Raw genomic sequence first — 24,147 nt, forward strand, 5'->3', positions numbered from 1 at the left:
GTGTTATGCAATAAAGAGGGTGGATGTTAGGCGCGTGATACTTTTGCTCCAAAAGTTCTTTTTGATGGATTATTTACACATTTGCAGCCACATCTTTGCTCCCTGTGGTTAGATGCGTCGGATTTTATATCTTAATCATGGTTGTTCTCTCTTGTTGTCTCAGAAAACGATTGGGTGATTTGAATTTTTTTTTTCCTTGGTTGTAATTGGAGCGCTTTCGACAATGAATGAGGCGAGATTGAGCTTCTTATCAGCAGCTGTGTTCGGTCTGGTGGCGATTTTCGCCGTGTCATTCTGTGAGGGATTTACTAACGAACAAGACGGTATGCTCTGGTACACCTGCTTGTTCTTTTTGCAAACGAGTCTAGCATTTTGTAACGAAAGAAAAGCTTTCATCATACTAATCTGCTATTAATGCCATTTCGAAAGTGTCATTCATCGCTACGTGCCTGCTACGTGAGATTATTTATTATCTAACATGTTTGCTACATATTTTAAATACAAATGTGGAACCCCAGTGCAAACTTTTGAAAAACGTGTTTCCAAATCATTTGTTTCAGTATATCCTACTGAAAAGAAAGTTGACCTATGCACGGAGGAGAGGCAAGGCTTACCTGCTGTTTATCTGATGCCTGCATGCTAACTTTGCCAAACTGGTGGTTTTCGTAGCGGGTCTAGTTCAGCTCATGGCAACCTCGTCATGGGAGTCATTCTCATACCTATTGACAGTTGCTCCCTTGTGCGCTTGAAAAAGTCTAATTAACTTGTTTTCCATAACTGTTATTCTTCTGATTGCGTGATTGGCAAAAGAATGTCGATTGAGGTGTGTGAAGAATGCACAGTACAGTGCCTCCTGACCATGGAAAATATTAATGAGTTATTATTAAACTTTTGAACTAGGGTTCTTAAAAAATATAAAAGAGCCTAGCTCAAGATAAATTCTTTAGGAGAATGATGCCGGATGTTGTGAATAAATTCAGGGATAGTTAGATTGAGATGAACTAATTATGTTGATATAGGATTTTTTTTGCTTTTCCTTCTACTAGATCTATAATGGATTTATTTTCTTAGTTAGATCAGTTGTCATAAGTTCTTAGTTCAAGACTGGAGCCTTTTTCTTCTGTCTTTTTACAAGGACCAGGACCTTTGGCATCGTGGCTAGATAATTTGTCATTAGAAAATTCAAAAGCTTATTGTTCAGTTTATGGGTTCAAGAGTGTCTAGTTAGGATATGTTTTCGGTTGATTATGCTTCAGTATCAAATTGTGGTCAAATTTCAGCTCAATATCCTCTTTGACCCTTCTTGCTGCAAAGTAATAACTTCATTATAAGCATCGTTGGGAAGATAGACCTTCAAATGAGAATTAATTATCAAAATAAACATTATGAAAGCTCAACTAAGAGTGGGTGATCTTCACTGGTAGTCATGATCTGCACATCGAAAATAATATATGTAAAAATTAAAGAAGTATGAAAACAATTTATACATGAATCAAATACTATCTACTTTCTGCTGCTGAAATAACATGGAATTTTCGTCTAACTTTTAACATGAATGAAATTTCTGAATCATATAGCCTCTTGTTTATAGACTAATGTGGATATGTTAATCAAGACGAATGATGTATACATCCATTAGGCGAGTTCTTTTGGATTTCTAGCAAATGTTCTTGTGATGAAGGTAACATATGTATACTAGCAAACAATATTTGTGTTCTGGCAACTAATTTAGCAAAACGCACCACCAATAGTTCAAAAGTGGTAAGGTCCATTCTACTAGTCAAATCCAATAAGAAACATGGTTGGTCTCACTGCTTGCTATTTGGCAGATCATTTTACAAAATGACTTGCCACCTCGTAAATATTAATTAATACTCACACTCACGCGGCCCACAGGCTTATCCATTTGATTGGATGATAACAAATAAGGAACAATAAGTGATACAGGGAGGGAGGAGGCGTTAGCTTTCACTAGAAGAAAATTTTCTATTACGATGACCAAAATACTCTATTATGATGACCAAAATACAAAGTTTCCTCTATATTTGCTTCCATTGCTGTTGATCTTCATACCCTGTACACATTGATGAATGTAAGCTAACTACTATCAAATGATAAAAAGTGGTATATTGATGATGTCTTTTGTTTTATCCACATGCCTTAAAGGCAAATATCATAGACTACTCATTAGCCTATGATATAGACTAATGAATGGTCCCACGGTCTAAAAGATTCAAAGTGCAACCAAATTTGGTGCATAAGGGTATTGCATTATTTTGATCTAGAGGAATTGACTTCTTAAATTTGAAGATTCATATCATGAGTTTGTAAATTTGGTTCAACATACTATTTTAAACCCCTCAAATTTGTTTGTTGTTAATCCATACACAAAAAATCTTTAAATTATATATTTTGTGGTCTATTAATATTTAAATTGATGTATTCTTAAATTTTTGGTGCTCTAACATAGAGTATGTTTGGTAAGTGGTCAAAATGGCTTATAAGTCACTTTGACATGTTTGGCAAATGGCTAACCCAGCTTTTTTGTGTGTCTTATAAGCCAAAAGATTTGACAAGTAAAGACCGATATATCCCTCATATTTTCAGAAAATTCTAAGCCCCATTTGTCTTTCTCCAACCCAATGGATATTTTTTGATAATTTTCATGACAATGATGGCTTATATGCCGCCCAATTGCCAAACACTACTATTGAAAATGGAACGTAGTCCACTAAATTTATCAAATAGTTTGGCTTGTAATCCACTTGAATTATAATCTAGCCGAGAGGATTATAGTCCAAAGCTGCCAAACATGCTCATAAACTTTCCATTGATGGCATCAAAAGTCAAATCATATAACTGTGATCCCGCCCTCCCCCGCGCGCACCCTTCCTCCCTCCTTGCTGTGTATATGGTATTAGCTGCCATAAGGATTTCCTCCTGTCGTTTGTCAAAATTAAACTCTTCGCTCTCTGATTGGATTCCAAGTTTCCAACATGTTTCTTTTGATCGCCATTCCTAAAACTTAGATGTACTCAAGTTCTTATCATTTCCATACTCGTTGCTCATACATTTATAGGTAGCAAATGTGCTATCGCTGTAAAATAGTTAAATGTAATAGTTAAATTTGCAACTATTCAATGAGTGATCAAATAACAGAAACTTTTTGGTGTATCTAAGTTTTGGGTTGTGGAGATCTACATGGGCAATTCTGATTTTCTAACCTAATGGTGGAAATTGTCACTTTTCTGCTATAGGAAGAAATGTTTCAGTTCTGACCTCTGTATGTATGTGCACACTTATGTCACTTTAGACTGCAGTAATTAAGAAATATTTTTCTATAAGCTATTGTTTCAGATTAATCACTTGTTGGAAGCTTCAGTTTTTTCTTTGAATGAGCATTCGAAGGGATTGCTTTTAACGTTGGAAGATGTCATATCATATTTCTTGAAGTCTTTTTATTTTGTTGGAAGATAATTTATCCTAAACTTGATTTTCTCTCAGTGCATGCTATAAATATCTTATATGCTGCTTTGGGAACCCCATTGCTTCCTGGATGGGTACAAAGCGGAGGAGATCCTTGCTTGGAGGCCTGGCAAGGGGTGCAATGTACTGAATCAAATATAACTGCAATGTACGGTAATTGCCTGGCCAGTTTATCTTTCCTTGAGCAGTTCTGTAATCATGCCTGCTGATGTATATTCTTCTGATAGAACTATCAATGGTGCAAACCTGGGAGGAGAATTGGGTGATGCATTGGGGAATTTTACTTCAATAACCACAATGTAAGTAGCGGCATTGTGAACTTCCACCTTTCAGGCTTGTAATTTACTGACACTATTGTCTCAAGAATCATGCTGTTTTCTGGTTATGGTATATTGGAGATTCTTAACTACATATTAGTTCATGTTGCTTTGTAATAACTGATTACATAATCATGAAAGCTTTCAGTGACAGCTCCTTTGTTTAATGTGTAATAGAGATCTTAGCAATAATAACATTGGTGGAACTATCCCGGAGAATCTTCCTCTTACACTGAAGACATTGTACGTTTTTGGAAAATTGGAAAACCTTGTAGCAATTTCTATCTTTTTTTCCTGGGGTGTAGTCACTTTTGATTCATTATAGTTCTGTTTGCCTGTGGCAGTTTTCTCTCGGCTAACCAATTGACAGGAAGCATCCCAAGTTCTCTGTCCAAGCTAACACTTCTGTCAGACATGTAAGATCATGTTAATAATCTTTATATGCCTTTCCTTTATTTGTGAGGAGTAATTACAACTTCTTTGTCATCTTCCTATATTTTGTTTTTGGTAGGTCAGTGAACGTTAATCATTTAAGTGGTGATTTGCCAGATGCTTTCCAGTCTCTCACTGGTCTAATAAACTTGTGAGTGGATCTTCCCTTTAAATTTAACTTCTTTTCCTCGCTCCTGTTCAGTATTCCGTCCTTGACATTTGAAGTTCGTCTCTAATCAGTGATCTGTCTTCTAACAATTTGAGCGGCCAGCTTCCACCATCCATGGAGAACTTGTCATCTTTGACTACCTTGTGAGTTTATTTCTTTTATGCATATCTCTAATCGTTGTGTATATGTTCTTTGGCATCTATGAGTTAAATGAGCTTCTTTTTTTGCAGGCACATACAAAATAATCAGTTCTCTGGGACACTTGATGTTTTGCAAGACCTTCCCATTAAAGATTTGTATGTCCCATGTTCTCCCAACCTTTTCTCTCTCCTTTTCCTTTCAGTATTTCAATAGATGGAATTCTCTGGAAAAAGTCATTTGGATCACTTATTTGTAGAGGCATATGAACCTCAAATTTTACATTAATTTGAAATATGTGATACTTACAAATTGATATTTTTTTGCAAAAACTGTTTTCCTCCATGCATTGTTGAAAAGTAATCTGAAGAAGTTTCAGAAAAAGTGTAATGTGTGAATTCACATGAATAAACCATACCTTGCTTCTCTCTACTTTTAACCTCATTCAAGCAAAACCGTTCTATATCCAATCAAGGAATGCTAAAAAAATATACAGTTACTTTCTTATTCAATCCAGGTTTTCCTGCAAGACATACTGAAAACTAAATGTTGTAGGATGAAGCAAACCGTATGAACACATGGGGAAGATAATGTAGATATTGAAGAAATTACAGAAACTCAGAAGAATCAGTCAAACCAGGCGGCGGTCGACCGGTCCGGTCGACCGCATTCGTGCACAAGGCTTCCTGTGCGTCTGGAAGGAGGTCGGTCGACCGGCCCGGTCAGATTGTGAGATTGTAAACCCAGTTGTATCTCTCCCTCTATTAGTAGATCTCCCCCTCCTTGCCCCGTGGACGTAGGCTATTTGCCGAACCACGTAAAAGTTGTGTTCTTGCTGTGATTTGTAATAGCTTGTAGGATCCCTCGACAGGTCAGTCCTAGAACTGATGAGAGGAAGAGCCGATATCTCACTTGGTTGAGATATCCGCTTCAGATTCTTGTTTCCTTGGTGAGACGAGAATTCTTATCGATCTAATCTCTCTTGTTGTGCTGCCGAAGTGCTGCCGAAATTTCCGCTGCGCACAACAAGTGGTATCAGAGCTCCGGGTTGGACTTGGGAGCTTGTTTGAAGGATTCGCTGAAGGATTCTTATTTGAAGATTAGATCGACAATATGGGTGAAACAAGCACATCGGGATCGTCTCTTACGAAGACGATACATAGTTTGAGCATCAATAACATGAAGATTGATGTTCCGAAGTTCGACGGCAAGATTAATTTCGGATTGTGGAGGTGTCAGGTGATGGACGCCTTGGACGCTCAGAATTTGGAGGAGACTCTTGAGTTACAAGAGAAACCTGCCGAGATGGAAGCTAAGGTTTGGAAGAAGATGAATAGTAGGGCGTGTGGAGTTATTCGGTCATGCTTGACGCCGGATCTTATTTATGACGTGATGAACGAGACTTCGGTGAAGAATATGTGGGAAACACTCAATGAAAAGTATCTTACTAAGAGCATTGAGAATCGGCTTCACTTGAAGAAGAGGTTTTATCAGTTCAAGATGAAGAGGGGAGTTTCCATTAGGGAGCATGTTAACAACTTCACAAAGCTACTTTCAGACATGGCTAATGTGGATATCATGGTTGAGGACGAAGACAAGGCGATGCTACTTCTGTGCTCATTGCTCGAAGATGATTATGGTACGTTTGTCCTAACTATGATTAATGGAAGAACTACTGTTAGTTACAAGGAGGTGACCTCAGCGTTGGTGAATTATGAGTTGAGGAAGAGTGTTGATGAGTCCTCCGAGAAGGCATCGGGAGATGCATTAGTAGTTCATGGCCATGGTTCAAACCGAAGTAGGAGGTCACAGTCTAGAGGTGCACATCGTGGGGTTCGTAGGAATCAGTGTGCCTTTTGTAAAGAAGATGGACATTGGAAAGCCGAATGCCCAAAGTTAGATCAAGCCGAGAAGAATAAGGGAAAAGCTGTACAAGTTCCAGAGGTGAATGTTGTCAAGACTAGTGGCAACAATTCAGATTCGGATTCTTCGGGCTATTCATTGTCTGCACTGCCGTCAGTTTGTGTTGCCAACTCTACAGAATGGATGTTGGATTCGGGTGCTTCATACCATGTTTGCCCTAGGAGAGATTGGTTCTCCAGCTTTCAGGAGTTGGAAAGAGAAGATGTTGTGCTCATGGGTAATGGACATGCATGCTCTATTGGTGGTATTGGTACAGTTCGTATTCGGATGTATGACGGAGTGATTCAGGAGTTGGAAGGAGTGAGGTTCGTTCCACAGTTGTCGAAGAACATCATTTCACTAGGAGCTTTGGAGGCAGCAGGCTATAAAGTGACCTTAGAGGATGTACGTTTGAAGGTCACATTGGGGTCCATGATTATGATAGCACGGCTATTGATAGGGAGATGACGACTTCATCAGATTCGGCTAGACTGTGGCGTTGTTTGATGCTGGGTTATTTGATTGGTAATACCGTGCATAGGTTGTTAAGGAGTGTTTTGACCTGCAATATGAAGTCCTGTGAACCCATTGGTATGAGCAAGAAGACCGAGGTGGAGTTTGGCACTTCTATCCATCAGTCGAGGGGTCTTCTGAGGGGTGTTCATTCAGGCATTCGGGGGCCTTCCAAGGGAGCATCATTGGGAGGTAATAGGTATGCGGTTTCTGAAGTTGGGGATTATTCTAGGCATTGGTGGGTTGCAACCAAGTCCCGTTGGTATGAAGTCCTAGAAGCCCGCAACAGATATAGGAAGTGTGTTGGTAGAAAGGTAACCCGATGTTCTGATTATGGTAGGGGTTCTTTCTTGCGTTTGTGCCGAGCTCACGGCAATAGGAGACACTTCATTGGTATGGAAACTTTGAGGCGACGAGGTGAGATAGCAGATGTGGGGAGCTGTTCCTTTCTGGAGGAGGATCGGCGGTTGATGTCGAGCTTTGGCATTGGTGTGCAGGCTACGACATGTTTGTGCCGTCTTATGTATAGGTTGCCGACTGCTGCATGTAGAGATATGGGATCTGGTGGAGCTGCTTCAGATTTTGGGTTGCGTCGGATGTTTGGCTACCCAGCACTTGGTCACATCGTGGATGTGAGATTCGATCCGATAGCGCGTTTGGGATACGGAGGCTCATTTGATTATCGTTTGGGAGCTTCTGACTTTGTTCTGAGCAGATATGTCACGTTTGACTCTCAGCAGGTGGAGAGTGGTGATCAGATCATTGGGACATCGCAGCGGGTGGAGAGTGATGCTACTCCACATTGGGTGGAAACTCCAGATCATACTGCATTATTTGGGATTCCAGCTGATGTGACACAGATTGGGAATCATGTTGATTTGGATGCAGATGATAGGATGATTGATTCGAGTATAGCTGATGGATGTAGTCTGGATATGGCCATTGGTTCACCTCAGATGGAGGTGTTTGTTTTGTATCAGTTTGGGGCCGCTATCAGTTGTAGATCCGTTGGCGATATTGGGGAAGAGTTGCAGACTTTTCTATTTGTTTGAGGATCTTTGGAGGCCATTTGGGTGAACTACGTTCGGCTTGATTCCTTGGGCAAGAGGATACGTATGCAATCTTTCAGATGCAGCCGGTTTGATCAGTTGTCTCAGATGGGGGGAGATCGCGTTTCAGCTCGAGTATTGTTCTTGAATTTGTTGAGGAACTATTGGATGATTGGTGTCGGCTCAGTTTTTGGTGGAAACATTCGCCGATGTGGATGGTGATCGGTCGACCGGGCCGGTCGACCGGAATTGATCGCGGTCGACCGGGCCGGTCGACCGACGAAGCGGATATCAGTTTTTTCAGGTTTTCGACCCGGTTCGTTTTGTAAGTTCTATATATACCTAAACCTGATTTGTTAGGGTATTGAAAGGACGATTTTGAGCAGTCTTTTTGAGAGAGTAGTTGCATCCAAGTTTGTGGGAGAGCTTTGGAGAGATCAAGAGCTTTGTTTTAGGGTTTGGTCTGAGAGATTGTAACTCTATTTGTATTCCCTTAATTTCTAGTAGTAAAATCTTCCCCCTCCTTGCCCCGTGGACGTAGGCAACTTGCCGAACCACGTAAATCTCTTGTTATTGGTGATTGTGCTTGTTGATTTTGATTGTGATCTCTCTTGTTTGGGTTGTGTGTGAATCGAACGCTTCCGCGCTGCGCACAACAGTTGATTTTGATTGTGATCTCTCTTGTTTGGGTTGTGTGTGAATCGAACGCTTCCGCGCTGCGCACAACAGATATTGCTCTTATTTTTCAACGTATTGTTACAACAATGTGGAGCTCCTTTCTGTCTTGCAGATAGCTGTCTTTTTTCCTATAGGATTTGCCACTACTTTTCCTATTCATCCACGAATATCCATTTATTAACATGAGACAAGGCAATAGCTCATTATAGTGAACAAATCTAAAAGCTCATCCCTCATTTGGAAAATCTCACCCCCATTTTTTTCTTCTAATTTATAGCGTTTAGCAATTAAGTATTTGAGAGTCATAGAAAATGTTTAACTTTCAAATTAATGGGTACATGACTCAGCATGAGTTATTATATTTAAAATTGTCGTTCCCATGCCATTGGTGTTGTTTTCCAGGTTACCATAAAATAGTTCCCCATATGTTTTGGACGATGTTGATACAAAAATTCCTTTATAATATTTTATTTGGTTTCTTTTAATTGTTTTCTTTCGTTGGACAGGAATATAGAAAATAATCTATTTTCTGGACCTATACCAGAGAAGCTGATGAGCATTCCAAATTTCAAGTAAGTCTCATAATAACTTAGCTGTGCTTATTTTATTTGTGCTTGGACTTCCTGATGGGATAATGCGAGAGATATTTTACAGAAATGTTGAAAAGTTTTTTCCTCAAGAAAGAGAAGGAATATGAAATGTTGAATGTTTTTTCCCTACCGTCTTAGCACTAGTTGGAATTTACATATAGTAATATAGCCAGTTGCATGAAGATGTTGCCTCTGAGAATGAATAATTGATTAATGAATGCTGTGCAGAAAGGATGGGAACCCATTTAACAGTACTAACAGTACTGGTATTGCTCCGTCACCAGTGCCAAGAGTGCCACCATCAGGATTACCACCGCCATTTTTCCCAAGAGCTTCTCCTCCTAAATCTGCATCATCAAACTCTTCGCAGGCACCACCCTCTCAGAAGAGCCATAATGGAAAAAATGGAACTTTATCCACAATAAAAATCTTTGCGTTTGTTCTAGTTGGGGTGATATCTCTAATCGTTATAGTGCTAACGGTTATCTTTTGTATATCAAAATACCAAGAAAAAAAATCGAGACATCCAGAAACTTCTACGAGGACAGAGGTAATTTCACGCGAAAGGCCCAAGGAACCTAGAAGCTATGAGCGCCCCACAAAGCCAAATACAAATGTCAATAAAGGTAAACATCTTACCACTGGTCAAACAATGGATAGACATTTTCACTGATTGATGTTCTTCTCTCTCTTTTTTAAAAAGGTATACCTATCTAGAAATTACACAGCATGTGGTTTATTTATCCTCATAAATAGCATCTGCATTTTTTTAAACAGTTCAGAACGCATCTGAGGAACAGAATAATGAACACAAAATTGATATGGGAGGTGCAGGTAAAGTTACTGCAGACTTCTGTAATCACTCTAATTACTTACTTGTTTGACTAAAGTCAATCTGAAATTTTTAGCAGTTCCAGTGGTAGTCCCCGAGAATAAGAAAAAGGACCATTTGATAGATAGGAGAGACTCAGAAATACTTCAAGTGCCCCCTCGTCCCCCTGAGAAGAAGAAGGAACATTTTATTGACAGGACAGATTCAGAAATACTTTCGATACCCCCTCCCCCTCCACCTCCACCTCTGGTTGAGAAGGTCATTGTAAACCGCATTCCCCCTTCAGAACCAATTACGCTAACAGCTTCTCCTGCAACTGCAAACACCCTGCCATCTGTGGCCTCCTATTCTGTTGCATCCCTTCAGCAATATACAAATAGTTTCAGTGAAGAAAACTTGATCAGAGATGGTAGATTGGGCAAAGTATTTCTGGCCGAGCTTCCCGATGGAAAGGTATGACCTTCCATCTTGAACATATTTGATTTTGATTGTGATCATAAATCCTGATTTTCTTTATACCTTCTCCCACTGCACAATGAAAGTCAAGCCTAGTGTATGTATTGTAAGGTTTCCTTAGCAATAACTGCTTGCTGTTTATTTGAAAACTTTTGCTTAAGATGATTATTTACAACAAAAAGGGTAATTTTCACTATATACCAAAATGCTAAAATACAAAGTGAATATGAAAGTAATTCAGTGGAGTATTTTGGGTCAAAGAGTGATTTTGAAAGTAGGTGGGTTTAGATTTTTTTCTTTTTTTTTCCTTTTTTTTTGGGTGGGGGCTTTGGGTTTATAAGTCAAAGCCCCTATTGGAAGTGGGTGGGTTTTTTAAAAAAGTACGGATAAAAATGTGGGTTCATAGACAAGAAATCCATCTACCATTTGTGATATGTCATAAGTGTGAAAAAGCAAGAACATAATAAGTTTAAACATTTGATATAAAAATACACAAAATATATTACCACTTAGAATAACAATATAAATAGTTATGGCAAAATGCAACAATTTACATCATATAACAAACCACTAAGGTACAAGTGAGTTCCAAAATTCGGTGGTTGGGTCAAAGAGTGATTTTGAGGTGGGTGGTTAAGAATAATTTCTTTTTTCTTTTTTTTTTGGTGGGGGGGGGGTTGGTTTAACATTGTAAGCCCTTTGATGAAGTGATATGAAATGAGTGAGCTCGAAAATAGAGTCACATGGGTATCCTTGGTACCAAGGACTAAATTTGGTCCTTTGGTAGTGAGGTGACCACTTCTCATCTGCACATCTAATTGGTGAGTAATCAAGTGGGAACCATTTTCAAGTGGACAACTTTAAATCTGTAGATGAGAAGTAGTCATGTCACTATCAATGACCAATTTTGTCCTTGTTTTCCTAAATAACAATTTTTTCTTAAAAATAAATGGGGTAAAAAATTGAGTTTGCAGTCAAAAGGCCCATATGCAGTTTACGATGTCATGACATTAGTTTAAAAAAAAGCCAAAAAATAATGGTTTAAACATTTGGTTTAAAAATACACTGTGTACCTAACCGCTCGGAACGAAAATATGGCAAGTATGCAAAATAATACAACTTACATTGCATACCAAACTTCAGAAAATACAAAGTGGATTTGAAAATAATAAGATTACGTATTTTGGGTATGAGAGTGATTTTAGAAGTGGGTGAGTTTAAAATTAAATAAAGGTGAAACTTTGATTTTATGTGTAAAACAAACCGTCATTTTTTAATCATACCTATACACTAAAGTTAATGGGAGGTACTATTCATAAGCACTATTCATCTTGCATTAACTTTCATGTGTGTGTATATATAGATTGTCTGACACGAGGCAGCATCTTCAAGATTAATTTTTATAATATGGCACCTTTTGATTAGTTTAATAAAAATTACACTGATTATAGACCTTGGACTTATACAATAAAATACTTTTCTTATTCATCAATGTAGGGTTCATATTCCTTGTTTCAAACTTTCAATTAGTAGAGATGATTATACATCTCCTCTGACATAATCTAAAGTGTTTTACATGATGACATTATATTGCAACCTTCTGATCCTTCCACCTGTTTCGTTGCCATGCATGTGAAAGGCGTACATCTTTTGAGGTGAAATTCTTGTTCCACTTCCAACTTCCAATACTTGACGAAGCACAATTATATTCTTTTGCAATATTCTTTTGAAGTTTTATGTCAATTATCGCCACATAGTTCTTAAATAAATATCCTAAAATCTGTTTTCAGAACCAAAAGTATCCAATATCCTTTGTACTATGCGCATACACACTGCAGATATCTGCAGTACTTTATGCGTGTTTCATGATGTTTTGTGTACTGATAGAAATAGTGGCATAGGCTGTACATTAGTCTGATTTCTATGTTTATGTTGCAGCTATTGACAGTCTGATCTCTATGTTTATGTTGCAGCTATTGACAGTTATGAAGCTTGATAATGTAAACTCAAAAATATCAGTAGATGAATTTCTGGAGCTGGTCTTGAGCATCTCTGAACTGAGACATCCTAACATTGTCGAGCTTGTGGGTTATTGTGCGGAATTTGGGCAGCGGTTACTTGTCTATAACTTCTTCAGTAGAAAAACTTTACATGATGTTCTCCACTATGAAGATGATCTTAGGGAAAAGCTGTCATGGAATGCTCGTCTTCAAGTAGCCCTTGGTGCAGCAAGAGCTTTAGAGTAAGTTGAGCTCTTTTAGTTTATCAATTTTCTAGTGAAATTATTCCGCATGCTTATATGTTGCTTTCTGATTTCTGAAGGTATCTCCATGAGGTCTGTCAACCCCCTACTGTACATCAGGAATTTGGGCCCAATAATATTCTTATTAACGATAAGTTTACAGTACGTGTTTCTGATTGTGGCCTGGCTCCATTGTTGTCATCCAGTTCTGTGACTCAGGTAGCTCAATGCAACATCATAGTATGTTTTTTGTTGAAAATATTGTTATTAAGCCTCTTCATTGCAAATCCTTCTATATAAATAGTTGTTTGCTTTAAACTTGCGAGTTTGCCTGGGTTAAGAAATATTATGTAGTGAGTGTTATGCTGCTCTGCTTAATCAAGACTTTCTGTATGTCATTTAGAATGCAAAATAGTTGAACAAGGCCTTAAAAATCTGCAAATCGGATATGTTGATCACCATCCTTGTATTGGAAAGTTCAGATGCCTTAATAGTACGGTTGTTTGATTAATCAATGGTCTGGAATTGCACGGCTCTTGTTACCACAAATGCATTTGAGAAGATACCTTCCAGACATTTTATTTTGGTATTAACAGTAAACATTATTGGATATCTGTAGTACTATATTAAAAACATAGTGAGGGTAAAAAAAAGTTTTAAGGATATACAAAGGTTATCCTTTATCTCAATAAAGACATGAGGACAATTTGATCATTTCACAAGTTTTATTTTGTTTACTTTTCTCTTTTTTTATTTCTAGAACTTTCTAAAGCGTATCATAGAGTTTACTGTAGAGAAATAGAAAACACAAAATATTTTTTATTCATCCAACCCTAACCTTTCTTCAATAGAGATTAGGAGGATATTACAAAATAAGTATAAGATAAAATCATATCTAATCACATTTCATAATATCTGCTAAATACTAATAATATCTAATACTCCCTCTCAAGCTGGAGCATATATACTGTATATGTTTAGCTTGTTACAAATAAAAATTAAACAACTAGTTGCAAGAGCTTCGTAATGTCATCTTTATCCGAAATACTTGAAGCCGGTAGTAACTCTAGGCTAGTTAGCCAATAAATACACTAGGTGGGTCAACCAGTAGAGAGAAATTGTAGGTGGCCAGTAGAGAGAAATCCTAAGCGGGTCAGCCAGTAGAGGCAACGTCAAAAGAGAACATTGTCATTGCAAATAACTATATGCTGAATAGTGAATAGTAACAGAAATTACTGTTCATCCATGAGCAACAACTTCGATAGTGTTCATCGCGTGAGTGATAGGTGCCAATTTTTTTTAAAAGGTTATTTTGTGGAGGGTGTTTGATAAGATCTAGAAAACGATGATGCTAAAGTTATTATTGATGTTGTTGAAGCCATCGATGCTATCAAAAATATTATCGTAGCCGCCGAGGGGAGCATAAAGGCCATGCAAAGCCCTCAACAACTACGAAATTTAGAAAGATCGGAGAAGTTGCTAGGATCGAGTAGACTCTGATACCATGTAAAGAAAGAGAAAAAAAGATTTTTTATTCACCTAAACCCAATCTCTCTTAAATAGAGATTAGGAGGATATTACAAAATATGTATGAGATAAAATCATATCTAATCACATCTCACAATATCACATAATATCTTATAACATCTGCTAGATCTAAATACTAATAATATCTAGCATTTATTAGCTAATTATCTATTACATTATTACATTATATTGTAAGAAGATATAACTATGAAATGATAAAATTCTTTTCCATGTAAATAAATACAATAAAAACAATTAGAATTTCAATACATACCAATATAAATATTATGGAAAGTATATATCTAAATACTTAGCTTAAAAATAATTAAATAAAATAATTTGAAGACGAAATATGAAAAAAGTCTCTTCTTAATGACGTATCTATGAAAATGACGTTATTTCTCAAATTGAAATAAATATCATAGTCAATTTTAAATAAGGTAAGATATAATATTGCGTATTAAATGAACAACTATCATAAAGAGATCCTAGAATATGGTACTCTAACCTATTAAAGTGAACATTTTTATATAAAAATTAGAATAATTAATTTTTAATGTCGGTTGGACTTGTGTTTGCACGTGCAATTTCTAAGTTAAGAAATCACATGGTTTGTCAGGATAACACCATACTTTTGCATCTCCTAGCAAATTTGTGATTTAATTCTCCACTTTCCTTGAATTAATAGGATATATGGGCATAAAACTTACTAGAAGGATTTTTTTAATTAGAAACTACCTTATATTTAGGGTCAATTTATGTAAACCACCTTATTATTTCCAATTTATACCTAGACTGCTAAACCACCTATAAAATTAGTTTGTCTTCCAGTCAACTACATGACCCAACTTTGCTGCTAAAATTCATCTGAAATCAAACAATAGCTCACTTGATCTCACGTGTGAAGCACATGACCTCTCTTGCTGATGCTCTGTAAGCTTTCCATGTGAGATTAAGTGAAGGTATTGTTAGAATTTTAGAAAATTTTTAATAGCAAGGTCAGATGATTGATCGGGAAGAAAAACATAGATGGTTGATCGAAGAAAAACTACTTTATAGATGGTTTAGGTATAAATTGGAAATATAATGTGGTTTATGTAAATTGACCCTAAGTAAACGGTGGTTTTCAGGAAAAAACCCCTTACTAGAAAAATGTCTTGTCTCATGTAGTCTGCATACTTGCTAGTCTGTGTACAATGCAATATTTTGCAATTTCATTTGATACTATAAATCACTCATAAAATCAAACATTTAGTTGTTGAAGTATTAGTTAGCAACATCATGATGTACTTGCTAATACTTTGACATGCTCGTAAGGTCCCTGAATCGTTTGGATGGAAAGTCAATTAAATGCCACTTTTATGTTTAAAATTAATGTTGATTAATTATTAAAAATCATAGAACTTTGTAACAGCTTATATTTGACTAATAACACGGTTTTCTTATGTGTTTTGTTAGCTGAGTTTCCTTTTCTGTGGATAAAAAGTGGAAAACATTATCGAGTCAGTAGAATAGTTCAAATTAGAACAATCAGATTATATTGTATGACAATATGTGAGCTATACGAGGCTAAGTGAGGTTATTGTTCCGTTCTTTGTGGGTTTTTCTCGTGAGGAGGAGCAGTGGCGTTTCTTTTTTATGTAGCTGGATTTATAAAGTAGGAGAGTAAATGTTATAAATCATAGTTTTAGTATGTGTTTGTTGAGAACAGTGTACAATCATATTATGCGCTGGCTAAATGGAGTATGCAGAATGATGTGCATTTGAATTTTTTTAATATAATAAAATGTTTAAAAAATCCCATGTGAAAACATAAATGTAATTAGCAAAGAACTACAAATGAGAAATTGAGTATTGAGCAAGCATCATGAATGTTTAGAAACCAGAACACATTGAGAGATAGAGGGTTTTCTGTCAGGGGACGAGGCTGAAATAGGGTGGAATCGATTTTTAGGGATTTTTTTATTTAAAGGTTCCAAATATGAGTTTTAATTTTATTATTGAGCTGATTTGATCCAAATAACTAAATTCTGCGCCAACATAAAGTTTTATGTGGGTGCTTCTTCAAGCTGGTTCTCAATCATGCTGGTTTGAGTGCAATATTGACTGCATAAAATGACTTTTAGATCATTTAGGAAGGGACTGCTGCAATAGCACGGAATAAATCAGGTATAAGTTTCATTTGACGGTCCAGCAAATCAAGAGAAACTTTTAGAAATCTATAAGAGAAGCATACTTAATAGTGATTTGGAACCATTTAGATATGAAAATAAAAGCCTCAAATTTTCTGGATTCACAGTTAACTTAGTTGTCATGTGTATTACATTATTAGAAATTTTGATATTGTTTGATGATCAACTACAGAAAAAAACATTTATTATTCACACTAACTTTACTATCTGAAGTTGCAGTTAATTAACTTGTCATATGTATTGCATTATTGGAAATTATGAAATTGTTTGATGATTAAGTACAGAAAACACATTTATTTTTCATATGAACTTTACTATTTTTCTCTGCCTAAAAAGTCCATATTCTGAATTCCGAGTAAAAGCAGATGTCTATTCAAGGCATCACTGCTGCTAATATCATTTTAATATCAGTTGTCAGGGCGAATGCGCGCATTATTTAGTTATGAAGCTCCAGAGTTTAATGAGTCTGGGTCTTACAGTGATCGGAGTGATGTTTACAGCTTTGGTGTTGTCATGTTAGAACTCCTTACAGGGCGCGAACCCTATGACAGGTAACATGAGTTCCTATATTCCTTATAGAAGATCTCAGCAACTAGTTTTTCCTAGTTGTGTTAGATACATCACATATTTATTTATTTTCTTTCTTAAAACATAAACTGCAGTTCACGTCCTCGGGCAGAGCAACATCTAGTGAGATGGGCTAGTTCTCAACTACACGACATTAACAACTTATCTAGAATGGTGGACCCTCAAATTGGTGGGAAATGCCCCAAGAAATCATTGTCACAGTTTGCAGACATTATTAGCCGCTGTATTCAGGTATTTCTTTGTCTTTCCATGTGCACACAGCTGAAAGATAGCATTCTGATTCAACTGCAATTTCTCCAAGATCACATGGACAATATTGAAGTAGAGCATTGTACATTTATCCTAATGATTGTTACTTATTTTCAAAAGTAATGTGGATAAATATTTAAAGTTGTTCTTTCACAATCTATAGTTTGACAGCGAATTAGAAGTTTGTCAAAGCAACTAGCTAGAAAAACACATAAATACTTTAGCTAGTATGTGTTCGTGTTTGTGTGTATGTGATGATGAATATGAGCTGAAACACATAATATTAGATATGAGCTGCTTCCTGATTTAACAAAATGAGCTACCACATGCACAAATGTATATGGGATACTCATCTCTTATATGAGTTGTCATCTCATTTACCAAAATAAGCTACCAAGAGAGAAGTGGTGAGATCACACCTTCCGATGTGATTAGCCGGGTGGATGTCACAACTAGTCGAGCTCTTAGTAGTCCATTTGGAAAAATAAGTTGCCACCTCATTTACATTTTACCTATGTGTGTATGTGTGTGTTTGTGTGTGCAAAAGTAGGTTCAATGTGGACGTCTCGACTAGGACTAGTCTATCTCTTGCTCATGTTAGAGTTAAGGCGTCTCATCACTCCTAAATTTTGGCAGCTTATTTAGCAAAATGAGCTACCAACTCATATCCAATAATGGAAAGGCATAATTTTTGGTTCATAGAACTTTTAATAACAACATGTAAATCCTGAAATGGAGTGGACCATTCAACTTCATAACATATCATGCATTTTGGCAGAACATAACTGCGCAGTCCTGCACTAAGTTTTCTCCCCTATACCCACTAGTTCACAAACTTTAATTCCTCTCTGTTACCTAAGTTTACTAATAATACAGAATGATTTCTCTTCCCATCTAGATCCTATATTTTCAAATCGTGAACTCTATAAATCTTTTGAATTCAAGTGCGGAGGTCTTGAATGAGATATATCCAGAAGTCCCCGAACTCCTGTGGAGGGTGTTTAGGCTACATAGTTTTCAAGCATTAACGTTTTGTGTTGTGTGCATTTGGATTGGAGATACTCTCACATGCTTCAATGCGTATACTCTGACATGCTTCAATGTGTATCCTCTGACATGCTTCAATGTGAATCTCATCTGTGATAGCTGCTAACTTGTGACTCTGTAATTCAGCACGGGCCCGAGTTCAGGCCACCTATATCAGAGGTTGTCCAAGACCTTAATCAAATGGTGGAGGACAGCAAGAGGGTGGTAGCAGAAGCTTCCAATGTCAAGTCTCAACGAACAAGACAAGAAAGAAGAGATCGAGATTCCGATTAATGGTTGCACATATGTGAGTTTGCGAGAGAATTATCAGGCATTTTCCTAATGCTTTCCCTCCTTCGCTAACAAATCTCTGACAGTTGGCAGAAAAAGGTCTTGCTCTGGTGCTACTAATTGTCGAGGCAGATCCCCGCGCTGTATAAGCTTACAGGAGTAGAAAGCTCATTTGTTTAGTTGTATCAATTAGTTTTAATTAATCCATTCAATTTGATTGACGGTGTTTTGTTTTTATGTTCCGTCTGGGGGCTCCTTAAATTTTGTATGTATCAATTCTTTCTTGGTACCCGGAGCGCGTATGTTAGAGCAATCCATGTCAATACAAGCATAATAAACCCTGTAAATTGTTTATCGTTCATCTCGTGCCCTAATTTTTCTTTGATGTGGGACTGAATTTTAAGGTCACCAATGTAGGCTGGGCGCCTGCACTTTTTTAGCTTCAAGTGATGATTCTCTTCGTTGAAAAAATGAGGAAAAGGTTAATGAATTTATATGGGGCCTCTTACCTCTGTGTTGGTTTTTATTTATGCGATTCCAGGTGAAGCGTCTCGGCATCCAGCTTCTGATTTCATGGCCATTTTATAGATGGACAGATAATTTGATGGATGTGGTCTCGCTCATTTATTTCTTGTTTATTAAGGAAAAAGATTTTCGTGGTACCCTACCGATTTCTTTATAAATAATATATAGGACTTCAGCCGATTGTATAAAGTCTAGCGTAGCATGCGCTTCATTGACCGAGACCATAAAATTTTTTTTTTTTACGCCCTCAACGACCACCTCGCCTAACAGCAATTGAGGGTTATTTAAATATGTTGTTTGGATGTCAACCTCCATCTCCTAAAAATTGTTTCCAGAAATTTCTTCAGACATTTACTCCTCCGTGTTATTTAAAAAAAAAACTGTTGGCTGAATTTGTAGAGTGATCTCTGGAAAATTTGTAGAATGAGGACGATGATTACCTCATGAATATTCCATGATCTGCCTATCATGCTCAGCGAGCTCGAGGCCTTCTGGGGGGGTTGATAAGAAATAAGATACAGGCCAATGCGGCCGAGATTGCAGCTCGACTGGTCAGGTCAAGCTTTACCATTACTCCATTACTCAAGCCGAGAGGTCTGAAAAGAAGAAGAGAAGGAACCTTAATACATCCTTATTGATCTTGACCAACATGGGGCAGGTGAAGATAGCATTGGCTCCAAAAACCCATACGAATATCTCCTTCTAGTCTTATTAGATTCGGGGGTATTGGAGATGATTTTATAGCCACCTAAGATCTGGAGATAATAGTGGCCCTCTTGCTGATTCACCTTCACACTAACGAGATGGTCGAGAATTCTCGGAGTCGGCTCAAACCTAGCTTGTCGCAGATGATCACGAATCCCCCTAAAGTATCGATAGAGTTTGGCTTCATCTGCGACGGTGAAACTCCTAAGGCTTGGAAGATGCGATAGAGAAAAAGGTGGAGTGGAAGATGCAAGCCATACTCTGAATGCTTAAGATACACAAGAGTAATATTCCATTGTAGTCAAACACCACCTGCGTACGCGTCGACGTTGATAAGGTGAATGCCCGAGGGATGTCAAACTATGTCATAGGAAGTTTCCAGCTATGTTGACTATACCTTTGAGTGGAACCTTTGGAGATAGTTGATCCGAGCCTCTTTCCAAGCCAGTAAAGATGAAGATGCCATTAATTTGATGATCACCAAAGGAAGTGCAAAAGATGGTCAGCAATCACTCACTATAGAAGTAGATTCGAGGGTTTTAGAAGAAAGTAAACTTTCCCCATCTGAGAACAGTTGTATATAGGTGAAGAAGTCGGTATTGGAAAAATCATGATGGTCAACTCGACCATTGATGGACAGCTAGGAAGGAATTCAAAATTCGAGGCAACCGCTCAAGAATCGAAGCACTCTTCGCTTTGACTGACCCGCAATCTCTGCTCGGGAACTAAGGCGATGCCAACACATGATCTTCTCTGACGTTAAAAATGTCACATCATAAGTGACTCACCAGTGAACCCTTATAAATCAACCTCAGAACCACAAAACGCAATAGCTTAATTTCACTCGGACTTGGCCACTCGAGTTTGAGTGAAAGGGACCAGTGTTGTGCTATAAAAATAACCAAATGTTAATCAGAATCAACAGGCTGGCATGTCTTTCAAGCATGCTACACACCGACTCGGGCACACCGACTTCTCGAAGGCCGAGACGAAAGGCATCCCCTCTCGTCTCCCTCGGAGGCCGAGACGAAAGGTGTCCCTCCTCATCTCTCTGAAGGGACGAGATGAAAGTTGTTTCTTCTCGGCCCTCTTGCAGAGTCAAAACGAAAGACAATCGTTCTCGAACCCCTCGCTGATAGCCAATTACCATCACACTAAATGCACGGTCGATGTCATGATTACATCCTCCTCGAAAGTCTTAATAACTCATCGATTGTCAGCACCATACTCCCATTGTCACCATTGCATTAATCATAGGAGTGACTCATTCCTCCGTAGTCGACAACTATAAAGTATCAGCCGAGTAAGCTAACTGCTTGGACTCGATCGAGATTATATGAATACCCTTGTCAGCTGAGTATAAATAGGCACATCGCCTACTGACCGAAGGTATGCAATTTTTGTACACTTAGAACTATATTAGTTCATTCCTCCACTTCAGATTAGAACTTACTTGATCGTCGGAGGAATCACCGGAGAACCCAACTTTGGTCCTCTAACATATTGCACATGTTATTAGGGGATTAGCCATCAAAGGAGATCAAGGGACCCTAAGCTCTTCAGCATAAGCCCTAAACCCCACTGTTAATCATCTGTGCATCAACAATAACGACCTTGTCTACAATTAATAACTTTTTGTTGTTTATCTTGTATCTTGTATCATTGTCAGCTGGGTCTTTGAGATACTCTACTTAATCTGCTGATGAAACACGCCAGAATGATGAGGCACACATAATGAATTTTGACAAAGAAAACCATTGCACTCATAAGAATGACAAATGCAAGAAACTCTTTTTCTATTAGCATCCCAACTCACAAAAAAGTCTTCTTTTTTTTTTCAAAATATTCAACTCTATAAATTGCGACAATCCCATCTTGCTCTTTCATTGCATGACATTTGGAAACTCTAAAAACTTCTACTTGAAAATTTTTAAAGAGCTCATATGTATAAATAACAGATATATTCCTCTCAAATAGAGATGGAGTTTTTAAAATAGGTTCTTTATACCAAGTTTTAAATTTGCATATCGTCTGCTTCAAATCTATCCTCTAAACCCACGACATATTTTCAACAAATTCCTTCAATAGAATCTTATCGTTCACATATTTATCAAAAAGAAAAGAAAAGAAAAAAGAGTTAATATTTTCAAATCTTTGAGTAGTTGACATGCCTGCAAATAAAATTACCAAAGGAAAACATTATCTAAATGATTTTAAATAGTGTATTTAGATTTATTCAACAAAAGGAAAAATAGTTGATTATTTATTAGTTAACACGCATGTAAAAAAGGCATCTCTGGAATGTTTCAATAAACTTCTCATAAGTGTCAATCACGTGAGAGAGTTTTTCAAGAAGCTATTGTAGCTGTCTAAAAATCACAATAGATAGCTGATCTCCGTCAAGTTTTAATGATGAGAGTTACAATCCGACGACTTCCATATCTTAATGATGAAAGTTACAATCAGATGACTTTCATGTTAACAAAAAAACTACAAATGAAAGACTTTTCACATAGATCGAGAAGAGTTATAATTCAACGACACTTTCAACAAATGATGAAAACTCTATTCAGTGGTCTTCACAATCAACTGTGAGAGTTACGATCTGACGACTTCCATACCCCACAACAGCTAAAGCAAAGATTACTGAACAATGGTCCTTGCAACGCTCTACAGAAGAGGTTACAAGTCAACTAGCCTCTTCTAAACGCGGAATTCATCTTCGTGTTTTAATTCTTGAAATGCAGGCGACCCCCGCGTTTCCAATCCTCAACAAACAAAACGCGGGTGGCCATCGTGTTTTTTAACATCCAGCGGATATCCAACTCCGCGTCTCTAGTCTAAGACGCAGAGTTAAGGTCTGAAACGCTGATTTGGGCGTTTGACTCATTCAAACATGAGTCAAACGGTTTCATAACCGTTTTTTCCACGATTTGAGGAAATCACGCCCACTTAGGAGCAGATTAAGGGGGCAGTTACAACCCTTATCCTCCTATAAAACCTCAAAAAATTCAACAGAGAAAGAGGTTCGGTTTTAGAAGATTGGTGGGTGAAGAAGAGATCGGATTTCTCACAGAGAGAGCATCGACTGATTCTTCTTGGATTGTCGGCAACAGGAAGATCTGATCTTGGAACATCTTTCAGCAACAAACAAATCCACTTGGCTATTAACCGAATTTTCGGTTCAAACAACTCTTTTCACAGAGTTTCAACTCACTCTGAGTTCTTAAGCTCGTTAAGAGTTCTCCATCAAACTTGTCACACAAGTTAATTGTGCCCGCGAGACAAGACGGTCGGATCGTCAACAGAGAGCAAATTCAACGCGAGCATTCGAAGGAAGTACTCCATCGCTACTGTGAAGAACCCAGAATTAAACAAAGGAGAGAATCTAGATCGTTCTTCTCTCTTTTGTAATCAGAATTCAAATTATAATTAAGATCGAGAGAATACAAGTCAATTTTCTTTTATTTTATTTACTACAAATTTTCCACCAAACAAAAGATGGCGACTCCGCTAGGGACTAGCTTCTCTGATGAAGAAGTGGTAGCGCAATCCGATGTCTATCTCACGAGAACGACTGCCGAAACTCTCATCATAGAGTTTGACCAAGCCAAGTACGAGGAAGCCCTCTCCTCTGGATCGCTTAGCCCCAAGGCTAGACACAACATCCGCAAGATCTCCAAAAAGATCACAACTGTTGCTAAAATGCCAAAGAAAGCCCTCTCCTTTAGCCAAGACTCATCGAACAGCCCCTCTGCCGAAGGAGCAGGCTTAGCCTCTACGAACTCGTCCAACGAGTTGAACGTTCCATGTCCGCGTCAACATGATGTGTTACGGGTAACAAACGGCCTATGGAGGAGGAGGTGAACTCTATAAACGCCGATGATATCGTTGCCAAGGCTTTGAAACAAGCCAAAGAGAATGTTGCTCGAAGACGGAGAAGATCCATACGACGGGCGCATCTTCGAGAAAGCCGATCCCTTGCCCAACGTGAGGATTGCGTTTTTGAGGCTCTGCTCGAACACTGCGTCTCTACTCCAGAACGCGCACTTTGCCGCAACGAGCCTAATTATGAGCCTCGGGTGATACAGCTGAAACGCGACCCTCAGTGGCGCGTTGTTCACCCAAAACGCAGCCCTCAGAAAAGCGCTGCCAAAGATAAACACATATCTCAAGAGTGCGTTCAAGCGAAATATGACCCTCAGGGGCCTGTTTCATCAACCAAACGCAACCCTCAGGG

General features: G+C 37.9%; 1 protein-coding gene across 4 annotated transcripts in view; it reads left to right on the forward strand.

Moving 5' to 3' along the window:
• LOC109834207 (protein STRUBBELIG-RECEPTOR FAMILY 3-like) overlaps nucleotides 1–19,115 on the forward strand; it is a 19,762-nt gene extending 647 nt beyond the window's left edge. Inside the window, exons 2-19 of one of the 4 annotated variants that reach the window (XM_020402168.1) lie at nucleotides 164–323; nucleotides 3,505–3,634; nucleotides 3,714–3,785; nucleotides 3,981–4,046; nucleotides 4,148–4,219; nucleotides 4,315–4,386; nucleotides 4,476–4,547; nucleotides 4,635–4,700; nucleotides 9,191–9,256; nucleotides 9,503–9,900; nucleotides 10,052–10,108; nucleotides 10,183–10,559; nucleotides 12,536–12,804; nucleotides 12,885–13,023; nucleotides 16,935–17,074; nucleotides 17,186–17,342; nucleotides 18,534–18,693; nucleotides 18,764–19,115. In XM_020402168.1, the coding sequence (XP_020257757.1) occupies nucleotides 224–323; nucleotides 3,505–3,634; nucleotides 3,714–3,785; nucleotides 3,981–4,046; nucleotides 4,148–4,219; nucleotides 4,315–4,386; nucleotides 4,476–4,547; nucleotides 4,635–4,700; nucleotides 9,191–9,256; nucleotides 9,503–9,900; nucleotides 10,052–10,108; nucleotides 10,183–10,559; nucleotides 12,536–12,804; nucleotides 12,885–13,023; nucleotides 16,935–17,074; nucleotides 17,186–17,342; nucleotides 18,534–18,680 (2,400 nt within the window). In that variant the 5' untranslated portion in view covers nucleotides 164–223 and the 3' untranslated portion in view covers nucleotides 18,681–18,693; nucleotides 18,764–19,115. Of the gene's footprint in view, nucleotides 1–163; nucleotides 324–3,504; nucleotides 3,640–3,713; nucleotides 3,786–3,980; nucleotides 4,047–4,147; nucleotides 4,220–4,314; nucleotides 4,387–4,475; nucleotides 4,548–4,634; nucleotides 4,701–9,190; nucleotides 9,257–9,502; nucleotides 9,901–10,051; nucleotides 10,109–10,182; nucleotides 10,560–12,535; nucleotides 12,805–12,884; nucleotides 13,024–16,934; nucleotides 17,075–17,185; nucleotides 17,343–18,533 lie in introns of those variants that run through there. The other 3 variants (XM_020402167.1, XM_020402169.1, XM_020402170.1) reach the window with 3 other exon arrangements.

The sequence above is a fragment of the Asparagus officinalis genome, chromosome 3 (genome assembly GCF_001876935.1).
Source record: "Asparagus officinalis chromosome 3, Aspof.V1, whole genome shotgun sequence".
Classification (NCBI taxonomy): domain Eukaryota; kingdom Viridiplantae; phylum Streptophyta; class Magnoliopsida; order Asparagales; family Asparagaceae; genus Asparagus; species Asparagus officinalis.